We start from the raw sequence: 17,330 nt of genomic DNA, 5'->3' as shown, positions 1-17,330 counted from the left end.
CCTTGTTATATAATCGCCGGGGCTTACTCCAGTGGCTTTTAGATTCCTGTTTTAGACTGGGGGAAAGAATCTGCTTGATATGTAATAATTTGCTCACTGTGAAGTGGAGGGATAATAAGAATGTTTTCGTTCTGTCCTCCCTTCACGCAGACAAGATGGTCCAAATTTAAACTGCGACTGGTGTTGCGGAGAAAGCCCCCTGTGTCCATGAATACAACCTTAATATGGGAGGGGTGAACCTCAATGACCAGTTAATGGCGCTGTACTTAATTGCCCATAAGGCCAGACGCTGGTACAAAAAAGTGTCTGTATACTTATTCCAATTGACTCTGCTGAACTCTTATGTGCTATACAAAGCTTCAGGACGAACTGGATCCTTCCTTAAATTCCAGGAAGAGATCATCACGGCCCTTCTGTTTCCAGATGGTGCTGTGGCCCAAATTCCCAATGCAAATGTAGTGAGCCGCCTGCATGGGAGGCATTTTCTATATGTCTTCTCTGGTACCCCTACTAATCGAGCACCCCAGGAAGATGTCGTGTCTGTGGCAAGCGCTGATTTAGGCGTGACACTTGCTATTGTTGTCCCTCCTGTCCTAACCAACCTGGTCCTTGCATCTGTGAATGTTTCGAACGCTACCACACATTAGTTGAGTATTAGCGTAGGGTACAGCACTGCACAGACTAGGACACACTTTCACAGGGTCTCCAAAGATGCCATCACATTTTTAGATACCCAAACCTGGAACCGTTACAGTTACAAATAAAAGTGTAAAAAAAAAATAAAAAATAAAAAAAGTTAAAAAAAACCCCCAAAGAAATATAAAATAAAAAAGCCAAAAATAGTTGTCCTTTTATTCTTTCTCTATTCTCTCTCTATTGTTCTGCTCTGTTTTACTGTATTTTTTAACTGCAATGTTTTATAATTACTGTGTTTTATCATATTTTCTTTTCAGGTACGTAATTCTTTTATACTTTAATGTTTACTGTGTTTTATTGTTAACCATTATTTTATTTTCAGGTATGCCATTCGGCTGCAACACTGATTTATTTATCTTGATAGCAATAGTATTTGCTGTCACGATACATAAATCAGTGACTTCAGTGCTTTAGGAGGTGATTTCACCACTACAATTAAAAAAAAAAGAGCCTATATGCCGAAGCATGGGGGGCAGGGGTGGAGGTGCGATTTGCCCCTAACATTAGGGGTGGATTGCTCCTGTGCTTCGGAATATATTTGTTACTCTTTTTTTGGCACAGATTGTTGTTTTATTGAGTTAATGTTTTATTGTTACCATTGTTTTCTGCACTGATTTATTTATCTTGACAGCAACAGCGCTTGCTCTCATGATACATAAATCAGTGACTCCAGCGCTGTAGGAGGTGATTTCACCACCAAACAAAAAAAACAGTGCATGTATGCCCATCATTAGAAGTGGGTGGAGGCAGGGTGGTATTCTAATGGTGGGCATATACACCGATCAATCTCTTTTTTTGTTCAGCCCACAGGCTGCAATATATGCCCAACAAGGTCCAGCAATGTACTGGTACGTTGCTGGACTTTGAATGGTTATACCAGAATGATGTCTGCAGGTTTAGGTATTATCTTGGTATCATTCTTTTCAGCCAGTGGTCAGCTTTCATGTAAAAGCAATCCTAGTGGCTAATTAGCCACTAGACTGCTTTTAAAAGCAGTGGGAGGGAATGTCGTCGTCCCCCCCCCCCCCCCTGCCATCTTCCATGGTTTTCTCTGGCTCTCCTGTCCCATCGGGAAACCTGAGAATGCAGCTGGTGGTTCCGCCAGCTGACCATAGAGCTGATAGAAGACCAGAATGGCTCCAATCATCTCTATGGCCTAAGAAACTGGAAGCTATGAGCATTTCATGACTTCGGTTTCACCGGATATAAACAGCACCATTGGGAAATTAGGAAAGCATCTTATCACGATCTTGGTGTGATCAGATGATTTAAGGGCAGAGGTGAGATCTAGAGTCTAATAGAACCCCCCTTTTTTTAAAAAAAGAGTACCTTTCACTACCTATTGCTATTATAAGGGATATTTACATTCCCTGTGATAACAATGAAAATTATAAAAAATAAATAAAAGATAAAAAAATTAAAGGAACAGTGTATAAATAAAATAAAGAAGCAAAATAAATAATAATAAAAAAAGGCACCCCTGCCCTCCCGTGCTTGTGTGCAATGGTGAACGCATGCGTCGATCTTGTGTCATATGTAAACAGCAATTGCACAATGCATGTTAGGTATCACCGCGAACGTCAGATCGAGGGCAGTCATTTTAGCAGTAGACCTCCTCTGTAAATCTTAAGTGGTAACCTGTAAAGGCTTTTAAAAATGTATGTAGTTTGTCACCGCTGCACGGTTGTGCGCAATTTTAAAGCATGTCGTGTTTGGTATCTATGTACTCACCATAAGATCATCAGCGGCGACTTTTATAGGGACAAGGGGCGGGGTCATCGGTTGATGTCACATGGCGACAGTCCCAGCATCCTCCGGGACTGTGGCATCGTAAGGGGGCGGGGTCACCATGTGACATCAACCCATGTGACATCAACCGATGACCCCACCCCTTGTCCCTATAAAAGTCGCCGCACAGCGCATCCCTGGCATTGCGGCCGGAGAGAACGTCGAGTCAACATCTCCAGGAGAAGAAGGAGAAGAAGAAGAACGGAAGGCGGCGGCGGCGGTGACAGAAGACCGGGCCACCGCCTGTAAAAGAGCTATAAGAAGGCGCGGTGGCCTGGCAGAAGAACCGAAGAGGGGGACAAGACCCCAGAAGTTGGAAGAAGAGGCCGCGGTGAGGAAGAAAGCCGGGCTCCTCCGCTAGTAAAAGAGCTAGAAGAAGATAGCGGAGGAGTCCGGCGAGAAGACCCCCGAAGACGGAAGACCCCCAGGGCTGTGCTATAAACTATTTTATCTTGTGTGTTGTGTTTTTTTTTGTACTTTATTTTACAGGTGAATGGGTAGGGGTACATTGTACCCCATACTCATTCACATAGGGTGGGGGGCTGGTATCCGGGGGCCCCCTTATTAAAAGAGGGTTCTGGATTCCGATAAGCCCCCCGCCCGCAGACCCCGACAACCACCGGCCAGGGTTGTTGGGAAGAGGCCCTTGTCCTCATCAACATGGGGACAAGGTGCTTTGGGGTGGGGGGGGGCCTGGTATGGCTCAGGAGGGGGGGCAGCTCGCTCGTCCCCCCCTTTCCTGGCCGGCCAGGTAGCGTGCTCGGACAAGGGTCTGTTGTGGACCTGGGGGGACCCCCACGCCGATTTTTTTCGGCGTTGGGATTCCCCTTTAAGTCCATACCAGGTGGCGGGGCCAGCGACGTCTCCTTCACGGGCCCCGCCTACCTGGAGACCAAAAGTACGGCGGACTGGCATACACACGGCCGGATTGTCCGCTGAAATGAGAGTCCGGCGGGAAGATTGGAGTGCAAAACTACTTTCTAAGTCCGCCGTACTTTCGGGTCAAAAAAGTATGCCGGAGGCTACACACGGGGGTATTGTCCGGCGGACTTGAGTTTGCCGGACTTTTCCACCCGCTTGTTTGATCGTGTGTACGCGGCATAAGGACTCTTCACTACCTTACACAGTTTCAGAGGCCATGAAATGCCCAGATAGCACAACCCCCCCCCCCCATTTTGGAAAGTAGATACCCCAAACTATTTTCTGAGAGGCATGTTGAGTCAATGGAATATTTTATATTTTGCCACCAGTTTTGGGAAAATTACAATCATTTTCTTTTTTTTTTTGCAAAGTTGTCACTAAATGATATATTGCTCAAACATGCCATGGGAATATGCCACACATGTGGTATCCCTGTACTCAGAAGAAGCAGCAGAATGTATTTAGGGGTGTCATTTCACATATGCCCATGGCATGTTTGAGCAATATATCATTTCAGTGACAATTTTGTGTAAATGTTATTTTTATTTTTTGGCATTTTTCAATCACTTATGAAAAAAAAAATATTCAATGTGCTCAACAAGCCTCTCAGAAGGTGTCTACTTTCCAAAATGGGGTCATTCGGGGGGGAGGGGGGTTGTACTGCCCTGTCGTTTTAGCACCCCAAGAAATGAGATAGGCAGTCATAAACGAAAAGCTGTGTAAATTTCAGAAAATGTACCTTAGTTTGTAGATGCTATAACTTTTGCGCAAACCAATTAATCTATGCTTATTGAATTTTTATTTACCCGGGACATGTGGCTGAATGCTTTTTGGCCTAAATGTATGACTAAAATTTAGTTTATTATAGATTTTTTATAACAAAAAGTAGACAATATATTTTTTTTAAAAAATTTTTGTATTTTTTTCCTTTATATCACAAAAATTTAAACCTGCAAAGGTGATTAAATGCCACCAAAAGAAATCTCTATTTGTGGGAAAAAAAGGATGCAAATTTTGTTTGGATACAGCATTGCATGACCGCACAATTACCAGTTAAAGCAGTGCAGTGCCAAATTGTAAAAAATGCTCTGGTCGGGAAGGGGGTAAAACCTTCCGGGGTTGAAGTGGTTAAAAAGACTTCCAATGTTCTTCCTGAGACAGGAAGTGAGGAGAAATCTGGCTGGCTGGAGGTAAGCATATTTAATGTAAAGGATAAGCAAACTTTCAGACCAAGGGAACTTAGCACTTCTCATCTAAATTACCACTTTCCCCGTGCCCCGAATGGATACTAACCAGTATCTTGTGGTCACAACCCACTTCGATGTTCATATCCTTCCAGTAGAATCTTCTCTGCGCTGGCCATGCATGCATCATCCATCCCAAAATTGTATTGTAATGTTGTGATAGATACATAGTCCAATATAGCTGTAAACAATATACAATATATTTTATATCATTTCAATTTTTCACTTTAATTTGTATTTTCAGCTAGGAAAAGAAAAATTCCACAAGTCTCAGCATTTTGGCTACTCCAATGATATCTCTATGTTGCTTGGTGAAGAGAAGTCAGGTATTGGAGGAGAACCACTTCCTGGACAGAAACTGAAGCCTAAGTTCAGTGTCTTCCCTCGAGGAATAGGCAGTGATGCTCCTTCTTGGGTTGCATTTGATAAACAGGTGTGTATTTTGTATATGCAACATTGGTGGGTTGGATCTGAATAAGGTATGGAAGAATTGGTGCTTAATGTATTTCTAAACTAAAACCTTTACTTTTAGTTTTGGATAAGTAGGAATTTATTAAAACCCATATTAATTGTTTTATTTTATATATATATATATATTTTTGTTTTATTATTCCTGCTGCATAGATATATTTTCAATTCCTGCGCCAAATACACAACAGGAATTGAGAGGAAATGTTCACTCTTAGACCCCTTTCCCACTGGAGGTGTTTTTCAGGCGCTTTAGCGCTAAAAATAATGCCTGTCAGTGGCGGTTCACACTATTGTGATGCGAGAACCCTGCGAATATACTGCGGGTTTCCTACATCGCACCCGACATGCACGGTTCACATTGCCATATGCAAACTGCTGGGGAGTGTCATTATATGTTGATGACACCCCCATTTCAGCTCGCATATCGCACTGCGAACTGACAGTTCGGACATGAATCGAATTACATATGTGTGAACACACATGCAATCCAATTCTGGTCCGAACAGAAAAAAGGGTCCTGTGTGCGTTTGGACCGAATGCGACTATCTGTATGGCTGACATCGCACCACACAGACATCGTATGTAATGTGAACAGCAGTGGCTCTGCGAATTACATGCGATGTCTGGCATCGCAATAGTGTGAAACGGCACTAAAGCACCTGAAAAAAGGCTCATCTGCAATCCCAGTGTGAAAGCCTGAGTGCTTCCAAACTGGGGCGCTCCACTGGCAGGACGTAAAAAAAAACCCTGCAAGCAGCTTCTTTGAGGCACTTTAGGAACAGTGTATACACCGCTCCTAAAGAGCCCCTGCCCATTGAAGTGCCTGCAATATGCCTGTGAGTCGGTGCTTTGTGGGTGCTTTTAACCCTTTATTCGGTCGATATCGGGGGTTAAAAGCGCCCTATAACAGTGGTCCTATAACGGTAAAGCGCCACTAAAACTAGCGGCGTTTCACCGCTAGCGCCCCCCCCCCCCCCCCCGCCTCAGTTTGAAAATAGCCTTAATCTGGCTCTTGGACAACTGTAAAAAGTTGGATTTTCTTTCAATTTCTGTCTCAATACAATGTTGACCACTGGCCGGAAATGATGTCACCACCAGCTGTCACCTGGCGTGTTTCACCCCTCCTCCAGGACATTATTAAAGGCGTCAGGTGACAGCTAATGGTGACCTAATTTTCAAACTTCCAGTTTCGGCATTTTTCTTGCATTTTCTTATTTACAGGTGAGTGTAATTGGTTTTAACCATACAGATTTTAATAAACGGAATTACGCTATTTGACTCTCTTCTGCTATCTTCTTTGTTCGCTTATGGGTATAAATATATAACGGCATGGCATGCTATTGTGGGATATAAATCTTGACTCTATATGACCCTTATAATATAGTGTGACCCTTATAATATAGGAGTCCATACTAGTTAGTGAGTGAGTGGACATACTGGAGAGGAGCACAATTTGCACTTTATTTAAGGAGACAGCACCTGGCATAGTTAAAGACTGCAGGGTCGATTGTCACAATTTGAATGCATGAAGAAACACAAGGATTTGCACTAATGTATGAATGTTATGTGTTTTAAATCATCCACATTGTTTATTTACCTTATTTTACCTTATTTTTTTTTACAATTGTATTTATGTTGGTATTTGTATGACACTTATGGGACCAAGTAGTGCTTAAATAAGTATATAGTCAATTTAAAGGTACAGTACCTTACTAGAGCTGCAGCCGGTCATTATTGTTATTGCACATGCGCTTTTTATTTTTATTTTTTTTAATTTTATTTTTCTCCCCTCTTCTCATATTTTTTTGCTATATTTAGTTTTGTTTTCTATTTACCTATGTTTATAAAAATGTATCCATTGTCTGTTCTGCAACTGTTTCAATGATTGCAGACAACTATGTAACTTATGTTGTAAATGATCAAATGCTTTTGGAGGTCATATACCCATTTAGTTGTATGTTAGAGTATACAACATGAATAAACAGTATTTCCCAGTCACTTGACTTCCCTTTGTGCTTCTGTGTGCTTCATACAAAGTCCCACCACTTACTCTCAATTTTAATCAATGATAGAGATGAAGGCAGTTAACCCTTTGGATCCTGCCTCATTTAAAGTCCCAAAATTCCTTTTCTTCTCATTATAAACTTCCCTGCTCTTACCAAAACAGAACGTTTTGGTAAGACTTCTACTTTAAATGGAACTAAATCCTCCTATCTGTCAAGGATGGTGCCATCTTACAATGAAACAAGAGATATACCGCTCCAGGTGAGATAATTATGCTGATTGGATTCCACACATGGGTGTTGGCCCCCGCTCGCTTCAGTGGAACTCATATAAGAAGAAGAAATGGCTGCACACCATGACTGGTCTTGAGTCCATTTATTGCATCATCCCACCAATGATGACATGCAGAACAGTAGTAAGTACAGAAGGTTGATGTGTTTCACCTAAACATGTACTTCACTTCGTATTTGTGTGAAATACGTCAACCTTCTGTACCTGCTACTGTCCTGTGTGTCTCAACTGAGGAAGGAGGAGGCACATAGGCCCGTCGCCTGGGGGAAGCCAGCGACCTAGATGGATCCCCCCCCCACAAAAAAAGACGATACTACCAGCCGCCGCTGGAAGTGAGTGATCTTGTCAATAACTATTTCCTGCTGGAGTAAAAGTGGAGCACCAGTCTTTTTTCTTTTTTAAGAGAATAGAGAAACTCTGGTTGTCTGAATTCAATGGCAATTTAGCATCGTAAAAGCTAGTAATGATCAGCAAATGGTTCATTGCCTTTTGAATTTAATGTCTTATTGAGAATTATATTAGAATTTTGAAATGCAGCCATATAGAACCCTAACAGAATTCAAAATCGAATGGTTTCACAAATAAATAAATAACTAAATTAATAAATAAAGGACTATTACACATTCTATACAAAAAACATATCTTGGTTGGAGTTTCTGCATAGTTTATGTTATTATGAGTAATAATTAGCTGTTAATTTCAGGTTCTGTCATTTGAAGCATTTTTTGAAGAAGATATTCACCAGAGACGAGAAGAAACCTTCCGCATCAGACAGTGTAAAATCTATTTCTATCTTGAAGATGACACAATTCAAGTAGTCGAGCCGCAGATAAAAAACAGCGGAATGTCACAGGGTATGTACAGTTTGAAATCATATTAAACTACTCTTTGAAGATATGGTCACGGCCTTTTTTAACTCGTATACCTATTTGACAATGTTCCTTCATAAAATTATTTCTGTTTTTGTGTCATTTTGAAGGGCTAGACCTTTTTTTCAAAACGAAAACGAATCAAAAGGGGTTTGTTTGTACTGTGGTCATAGTGGATGTAATAAACTCTTCTTCCTTTCCAGTATATATGGAAATTCAACATTTTATGTCTTGCCGTGTCCTATATCATCATATGGTTTCCAAACACAGCCACTGTTTTGAAAAAAAATATGCATAGTTAATTGGTTTTGTAGAAATTTTATATTTTCTTAACCACTTGCCTACCGGGCACTTTTATCCCCTTCCTGCCCAGGCCAAGTTTCAGATTTTTGCATTGTCACACTTTTAATGACAATTGCACATTCATGCAACACTGTACCCATATGACATTCTTATCATTTTTTTTACACAAATAGAGCTTTCTTTTGGTGGTATTTAATCGCCACTGGGTTTTTTATTGGGCACTGATGAGGCGGCACTGATGGGCACTGATAGGCGACACTGAAGGGCACTGATAGGTGGCCCTGATATGCACTGATAAGTGACACTGATGAGGAGGCACTGATGGGCACTGATTGGCAGCACTGGTGGGCACTGTTGGGACTGTACTGATAATCAATGTAGATGTCCCTGTAGCTGTCAGTATGAGGAAAGGAATGCAGATTGTCATTGGATACAGCTGATCTCATGGTAAAGGGCCTCTGTGATTTGCCTTTTACCCCAATCTGTGATCAGTGATCAGTCCGAAGGGATCAGCAAACACAGAGCGCGCTGCTCATGTGCCACAGCGGGGGGTGTGCACGGGCAGCGCAATCATCAAAGCCCGTGATGTAGCCATCTTTTGGCTACAGCACGGGTAGGAAATGGTTGAACTGGACTCCAGGAAAAAATCTAAACATTAAGGTATAATATTTGGTAGCTATTTTACCTGCAAAAGCATTTGTATTTCTCTCCATACAATAATAGAAATTTATACAGCCCTGCCAGACAGCAAAGCTCAGTCAGTGACCTGACATTTATCTATTGCAGTTAAAGTAGAACTAGTGGCAAAACTTTTTTATTTCATTTTGGATAGAGCAAGGGAGGGTTATAAGCCCTGTCAGATTTTATTTCACCATCTGTGTCCCATTTCCTGTACCATAGCCAAGCAGGAAGTGAAAGGAAGTCCCTAAAAATAAAGGGAAGTTCTAGCAGACCAGGTCACCACAACTAGTGTCCACATTGGAAGATTTCCCCTCTATTACTTTTCTGGGGACAACCCAAAATAACAACAATAATGGTAAATAGGAAAAATAGGATGAATCTCCCTAATGGCTCTAATCCCTCTCCACTCTATCCAAAAAGGTTTGCCTTTAGCTATACTAATGCTAAGTGCACCTTTTACACCATGTTTACACATATATTTGTGTTTATATACAATGCTATGGTTAGATTAATTTGCTCTCTTCTGCCAATGCAATAAAACATCTACCTGGTGATAGGGGCACAAGCAAAATAGAAGTAAATTGCATGCACTAACTTTAGGTTGAAAGGTAAAACATAACAGGATATTAACATTTAAAGGTAATAACTGGGGATGAGCCGAACACCCCCCCGATTCGGTTCGCACCAGAACATGCGAACAAACTACAAATTTGTGCAAACATGCAAACACTGTTAAAGTCTATGGAACACGAACGTTAAAAATATATATATATTTTTTTTAAAGGTAAGTATGCAAATTATTGCCATAAAAGAGTGTATGGGGATCCAGGTACTGCCCCAGGTGACATGTATCGATGCAAAAAAAGTTTTTAAATCTGTCGTTTTTTCAGGAGCTGTGATTTTAATAATGCTTAAAGTGAAACAATAAAAATGAAATATTCCTTTAAATATCATGCCTGGGGAATCCCCTTAGCCTGCCTGGAAAGTAGAGCATCTTTCCTATGTTTATAACAGTACCGCAACAAAATTACATTTCTAAAGGAAAAAATGTAATTCAAAATTCTTTTGCGGCTGTAATGTATTGTCGGATCCCAGCAATATACCTAAAATATCATTGAAAAAACATGGTGTGGGTCCCCCCAGTCCATTACCATGCCCTTCAGGTCTGGTACGGATTTTAAGAGGAACTCCATGCCAAAATTAAAAACAAAAACGGCGTGGGGCCCCCCCCCCCCCCCACAAAATCCATACCAGGCCCTTCAGCTCTGGTATAGATTTTAAGGGGTACCCGGTGCCAAAATTAAAAAAAAAATGGCGAGGGGGTCCCCCCAAAATCCATACCAAACCCTTATCTGAGCATGTAGCCTGACAGGCCACAGGAGGAGGGGATTAGGGAGTGCCCCCCCTCCTGAATCGTACCAGGCCATATGCCATCAAAATGGTGAGGGTGCTTTGGGGTCCCCACAACCCTTGGTTGTGTGGGTATGCGGGCAGGGGGCTTATCGGAATCTGGACGCCCCCTTTAACAAGGTGGCCCCCAGATCCTGGCTCCCCTCCCCTATGTGAATGGTTATTGCATACCCCTACCCATTCACCCAAAAAACAAAAAAAGTGTCACAAAACTAAAAACGACAGGAGACAGTTTTTAACTATTTCTTTATTAAAAAAAGTGTCCCTCTATGTAAATCCATCATAAACGGTCCAGAGATGCCCCTGCCCATTATGATGTCACAGTCCCAGAGGATGCTGGGACGGTGACATCATAATGTGCGGGAACATTACACGGTGACCCCGCCCATTGTCCCTATATAAGTCGCCACGCAACACGTCCCTGTCATTACGGCCAGAGACAGCGACGAGTCAACATCTCAAGAAGAGAAGAGAAGAACAGAAGGCAGCGAAGACAGCAGCGACAACGGCGACAGAAGACCGGGCCACCGCCAGAGCTGTAAGAAGAGCACAGGCCCGGCAAGAAGAACTGAAGAGGGGGACAAGACCCCCGAAGTCGAAAAGCTGGGCTCCTCCGCTAGTAAAAGAGCTAGTAAAAGAGCAGAAGATAGCGGAGGAGTCCGGCGAGAAGACCCTCCAAGACGGGAGAAGACCCCCGGAGCCGTGCAATAAATTATTTTTAACCCTTGTGTGTTGTGCTTTATTTACATTTTTTTCACAGGTGAATGGGTAGGGGTACATTGTACCCCATACTCATTCACATAGGGTGGGGGGCCGGTATCCGATAAGCCCCCCGCCTGCAGACCCCAACAACCAACGGCCAGGGTTGTCGGGAAGAGGCCCTTGTCCTCATCAACATGGGGACAAGATGCTCTGGGGTGGGGGGCCACGCGGCCCCCCTTCCCCAAAGCACCCCCCCATGTTGAGGGCACGTGGCCTGGTAGGGGGGGTGCGCTCGCTCGTCCCCACCCCTTTCCTGACTGGCCGGGTTGCGTGCTCGGATAAGGGTCTTATATGGACCTTGGGGGGGGACCTCTGGACCTAGTCCGCTGGAAAAGTCCTGTGTGTGGGCAGGTCCGCTCATTCGGAAATTTGGCGGACTTTCTGGCGGTTTGTCCGCCAGATAGTCTGATCGTGTGTATGCGACAGAAGACATGTTGTTTTCCCCCACTGGAATTAACATTATAGATAGTAACACTAGAGAATGTTGATCTAGGGAATATCAGATTGCCTTTGGGGGATGAGGAAGACATTGTTTTCCCCCCGCTGGAGTAATGCTTTATATGGCTTTTTTTTTTTGCCTTCCTGTGGTTCAACTGTAGGTGTAGGGTCCTGTATGAGGAAGTATTCTTTTTTTTATTTATTCTATTGGTTATATGAGCCTTTATCTTGTTTCAAACGAACTATGTAATTATGTATATAGCTGCCTTTTTTAAGAGCGTGTTGCAAAATCACATGGTCTATGTGGTGAATTGTGGCTAATTGTTCTTAGTAAATAAGTATTAAATAGACACAGGCGGCTGCATAAATAATCTATCATACATTCATAGAGGGAAGGGGAAATAATATATCTGTGGTAAGTTAGTTAAGTGACTTAAAGGAAAATATTTTCTTTTTCAATAAAGGAACAATAATCAGACGCCATCGAATTCCACTTCCGCCTCCCAACGATGACCAGTTTTATACCGTGGATCATTTTAACATCAATAAAGATCTTGTGTTTTATTCAAGAACCTTCAAAATCGTAAACTGTGATGAGTTCACCAGGAACTTTTTAAGAAAGCTTGGAGTCAGATTAAATCCACCAGACTCCACTCCACCGGACCCATACTCCACAATGCGCAAACAGGTAAAAATCTGTGCTTTCCTTTGTCTTGGTTGTTAGAGTAGAGAAGAATTCCCACCTTGCGTAACTTTGGTACATTTTACATGGTAAATACTTCTGTATGTTTGATACATTTTAGGTAAAAGATTTTCCCAAATCTGCTATTTAATATAACTATTCTTCCAAATCCTAATTTAAAAAAGGTGATAACGTTAATCCTGATTATTACATCTTACATCATCATTTTCTAAAAGGGTGCATTGTGTCTCATTCCTGCTCTTTTAACCAAACTTTCCATGAATGTATGTCCAGCAACTGCTGGCATCTGAACAATGACAAAGAAGGATTCAATTATATTGGGGTGATGTTATTAACTTTCTTACATACATTTTCCTTCTGGTCATATAATGCCTTCTAGTATTGGCTATACAGTAATAGATTTTCAAATGAATGTTTGTACATTGTTCTCTAACTCCCCATGAATCTGTGTTAAGGCAAGTCCTGTCATTTGAACAATGCCAAAGAAGGATTCAATTATACTGTAGTGATGTTATTAACTTTGTTACATAAATCCTTCCGGTCATATGATGCTCTCTAGTATTGGCCATACAGTTGTAGATTTGCAAACGAATATTTGGACATTGTTCTCATCAATACTTTTGATGATTTAACCACTTAAGCCCCAGACCATTTTGCAGCTAAAGGACCAAGCCCCTTTTTTGCGATTCGGCACTGCGTTGCTTTAACTGACAATTGCCCAGTCGTGAAATGTGGCTCCTCAAAATTGCCATCCTTTTTTTCCCACAAATAGAGCTTTCTTTTGGTGGTATTTGATCACCTCTGCAGTTTTTATTTTTTTGCGCTATAAACAAAAATAGAGACAATTTTGAAAAAAAATCTATATTTTTTACTTTTTGCTATAATAAATATCCCCCAAAAATATATAAAAAAAAAATTTTTTTTTCCTCAGTTTAGGCCGATACGTACTCTACTACATATTTTTGGTAAAAAAATCGCAATAAGCGTTTATTGATTGGTTTGCGCAAAAGTTATAGCGTCTACAAAATAGGGGATTGTTTTATGGCATTTATATTAATAATTTTTTTTTTTACTAGTAATGGCGGCGATGAGCAATTTTTATTGTGACTGCCACGTTATGGCGGACACGTCGGACAATTTTGACACATTTTTGGGACCATTGGCATTAATACAGCGATCAGTGCGATTAAAAATGCACTGATTACTTTAAAAATGTCACTGGCAGTGCAGAGGTTAAGTATGTGTGTGTGTGTTTTTTTTTTACTATAGGGGGGCCTGGCTTAGCGTGTGACGACACTGATCGTCTTTCCCTATGACAGGGAACAGATGATCAGTGACAGGTTTACTAGGAAGCACAAGGAGAGGTTTGTTTACACTTATCTCTCCCCGTTCTTCAGCTCTGTGACCCGATCGCGGGACACCGGCGGCGATCGGGTCCCGCGGCCACGGTCACAGAGCTCAAGACTGGGTCGCGAGTGTGCCACCGCTGGGGCGCACGCGACCCACGGCTTGGCACTTAAAGGGCAACGTACCTGTACGTGCTTGTGCCCAGCCGTGCCATTCTTCTGACGTATATGGGCGTGAGGCGGTCCTTAAATTGTTAACATATGTCGTTCAAATAACTTTTGCTTTTAACATTAATTTTCAGAGTGAATGGACTTTCCCCAAATGAAAACTACATTCCTTCTTACAAATAATTTTTGTTTGAAAACATTTTTCCATCCTGCTCCTTCAAATTTTCAATGTATGACTATTTGACCCCACCAACAATTAGAAAATGAAACGAATAGTCTTAAAAATAAAATTTTCAAACAAAATGTTACTAGTGTATGGCCGTCTTAGGTCTGTAACCTTTGTGTGTGGTTGAGTAGGAGATGAAAATTTCCATGACATGCAGCAAGCAGAGGCATCCAGTTCTTAGGAAAGTACTAGCTGTCAGTAGTAGACATGGCTTTGACATCTAGGAAAAGGAAATGTAAAAAGAAAGTGGAATGTAGGGAACATTTTGGGGGTTACAACTTTTAGGGCTCACTACCTTAGTTAAATGTGTGCTTTTTAAATTGTATCTTGAAATTGCATTCCTCTTTAAGGATCATATATGTATTAGGATGAAAGCACTAAATTTGATAGCTGACTTTTTGACCTGCATTCATCTCTATGATGAAAAAAGTTTACTGCAGTGTACACTACATAGCGCAAATCAGCAGAAAAAAATGTCACAGAACTGCATTCCTGATCCTAATTTTTAAATCTATGATGATACACAGTAAAACGTGCAGTAATCACCATTTATCAAAGAGATGAATATAGAGCCCTACAGACAGCATCTGACATCTGTCAAAGTAATAGCAGTACAGCTAACATGAAGGTCTCAGTTCTTCACACCAGTGTACTAGAAGTGCACCCTAATGCCACGTACACACGTAGCCGACTATCCGGTGGACTGTCCGTCGGACTTTCCGAACGGGCTACTTGCCCACACACGGCACTTTTTCAGCTGACTAATACGGCGTACTAAGTCGGACTCGCCGACACACACGCGGAGGAAAGTCCGCTCATTTTGAGCGCGTCTCCAGGTAGGCGGGGCCCGCGAAGGAGACGTCGCTGGCCCTGCCACCTAGTATGGACTTAAAGAGGAACCCCAACGCCGAAAATAATCGGCATGGGGTCCCCCCCAGGTCCACATCAGACCCTTGTCCGAGCACGCTACCCGGCCGGCCAAGAAAGGGGGGGATGAGCGAGCGCCCCCCCCCCGAGTCGTACCAGGCCGCGTGCCCTCAACATGGGGGGGTGCCTTGTCCCCATATTGATGAGGACAAGGGCCTCTTCCCGACAACCCTGGCCGTTGGTTGTCGGGGTCTGCGGGCGGGGGGCTTATCGGAATCCGGGAGCCCTCTTTAATAAGGGGGCCCCCAGATACCGGCCCCCCACCCTATGTGAATGAGTATGGGGTACAATGTACCCCTACCCATTCACCTGTAAAATAAAGTACAAAAAAAACACAACACACAAGGGTTAAAATAGTTTATTGCACAGCTCCGGGGGTCTTCCGTCTTTGGGGGTCTTCTCGCCGGACTCCTCCGCTATCTTCTTCTAGCTCTTTTACTAGCGGAGGAGCCCGGCTTTCTTCCTCGCCGCCGCCCTCTTCTTCCGACTTCGGGGGTCTTGTCCCCCTCTTCGGTTCTTCTGCCACCGCGCCTTCTTCTAGCTCTTTTACAGGCGGTGGCCCGGTCTTCTGTCACCGCTGTCGTCGTCACCGCCGCCTTCTGTTCTTCTCTTCTTCTCTTCAGATGTTGCCTCGTCGCATCCTCCGCTCACAATGGCACGGATGCGACGTGCGGCGACTTATATAGGGACATCACCGGATGATGTCCCCGCCTATTATGATGTCACAGTCCCCCTCTGGGACTGTGACACCATAATGGGCGGGGAAATAATTCGGTGATGTCCCTATATAAGTCGCCGCGCGTCGCGTCGGTGTCATTGTGAGCTGAGGATGCGATGACACCATAATGGGCGGGGACATCATCCGGTGATGTCCCTATATAAGTCGCCGCGCGTCGCGCCGGTGCCATTGTGAGCTGAGGATGCGATGAGGCAACATCTGAAGAGAAGAACAGAAGGTGGCGGCGACGACGACAGCGGCGACAGAAGACCGGGCCACCACCTGTAAAAGAGCTAGAAGAAGGCGCGGTGGCCCAGCAGAAGAACCGAAGAGGGGGACAAGACCCCCGAAGTTGGAAGAAGAGGGCGGCGGCGAGGAAGAAAGCCGGGCTCCTCCGCTAGTAAAAGAGCTAGAAGAAGATAGCGGAGGAGTCAGGCGAGAAGACCCCCGAAGACAGAAGACCCCCCGGAGCTGTGCAATAAACAATTTTAACCCTTGTGTGTTGTGTTTTTTTGTACTTTATTTTACAGGTGAATGGGTAGGGGTACATTGTACCCCATACTCATTCACATAGGGTGGGGGGCCGGTATCCGGGGACCCCCTTATTAAAGGGGGCTCCCGGATTCTGTTAAGCCCCCCGCCCGCAGACCCCGACAACCAAGGGCCAGGGTTGTCGGGAAGAGGCCCTTGTCCTCATCAACATGGGGACAAGGTGCTTTGGGGTGGGGGGGCCGCGCGGCCCCCCTTCCCCAAGGCACCCCCCCATGTTGAGGGCACGCGGCCTGGTACGGCTCAGGAGGGGGGGGGGGCGCTCGCTCGTCCCCCCCTTTCCTGGCCGGCCGGGTAGCGTGCTCAAACAAGGGTCTGATGTGGACCTGGGGGGGACCCCCACGCCGATTTTTTTTCAGCGTTGGGGTTCCCCTTTAAGTCCATACCAGGTGACGTCTCCTTCGCGGGCCCCGCCTACCTGGAGACACGCTCAAAATGAGCGGACTTTTCTCCGGGCGGGAAAAGTCCGTTCATTTCAAAAGTATGGCGGACTGGCATACCCACGTTCGGATTGTCCACCGAAATGCAAGTCCAGCGGGAAGATTGGAGTGCAAAACTACTTTCTAAGTCCGCCGTACTTTCGGGTCAAAAAAGTCCGCCGGAGGCTACACACAGGGGGATTGTCCGGCAGGCTTGAGTTTGCCGGACTTTTCCACCCGATTGTTTGATCGTGTGTACGCGGCCTTCGAGGTAACTTGGTTGAAATTAATTCTGTTATTGTACAAAAAAGTGTAGAATTTAAGAGATCAAAAATATGTATAGATGTGTGTAATTTTGAAACAGAAGAGAAATTATTTATTTAAATATTAAGCTGA

At 43.7% G+C, this 17,330-nt stretch overlaps 1 protein-coding gene across 1 annotated transcript in view; it reads left to right on the top strand.

Annotated features, from left to right (window-relative positions):
- The window catches only part of EFHC2 (EF-hand domain containing 2), a 154,008-nt gene that overhangs the window by 32,963 nt on the left and 103,715 nt on the right, over window positions 1–17,330 (top strand). Inside the window, exons 2-4 of the mRNA XM_077480923.1 lie at window positions 4,894–5,082; window positions 8,119–8,269; window positions 12,343–12,566. Of these exons, the coding sequence (XP_077337049.1) occupies window positions 4,894–5,082; window positions 8,119–8,269; window positions 12,343–12,566 (564 nt within the window). The remainder of the gene's footprint in view (window positions 1–4,893; window positions 5,083–8,118; window positions 8,270–12,342; window positions 12,567–17,330) is intronic.

Source organism: Lithobates pipiens, unplaced genomic scaffold, assembly GCF_037356315.1.
Source record: "Lithobates pipiens isolate NorthernLeopardFrog02 unplaced genomic scaffold, aLitPip1_a1.2 Scaffold_16, whole genome shotgun sequence".
In the NCBI taxonomy this organism is placed as follows: Eukaryota; Metazoa; Chordata; class Amphibia; order Anura; family Ranidae; genus Lithobates; species Lithobates pipiens.
Note: the sequence above shows the minus strand (reverse complement) of the source record. Positions and strands in the feature narration are given on the sequence as shown.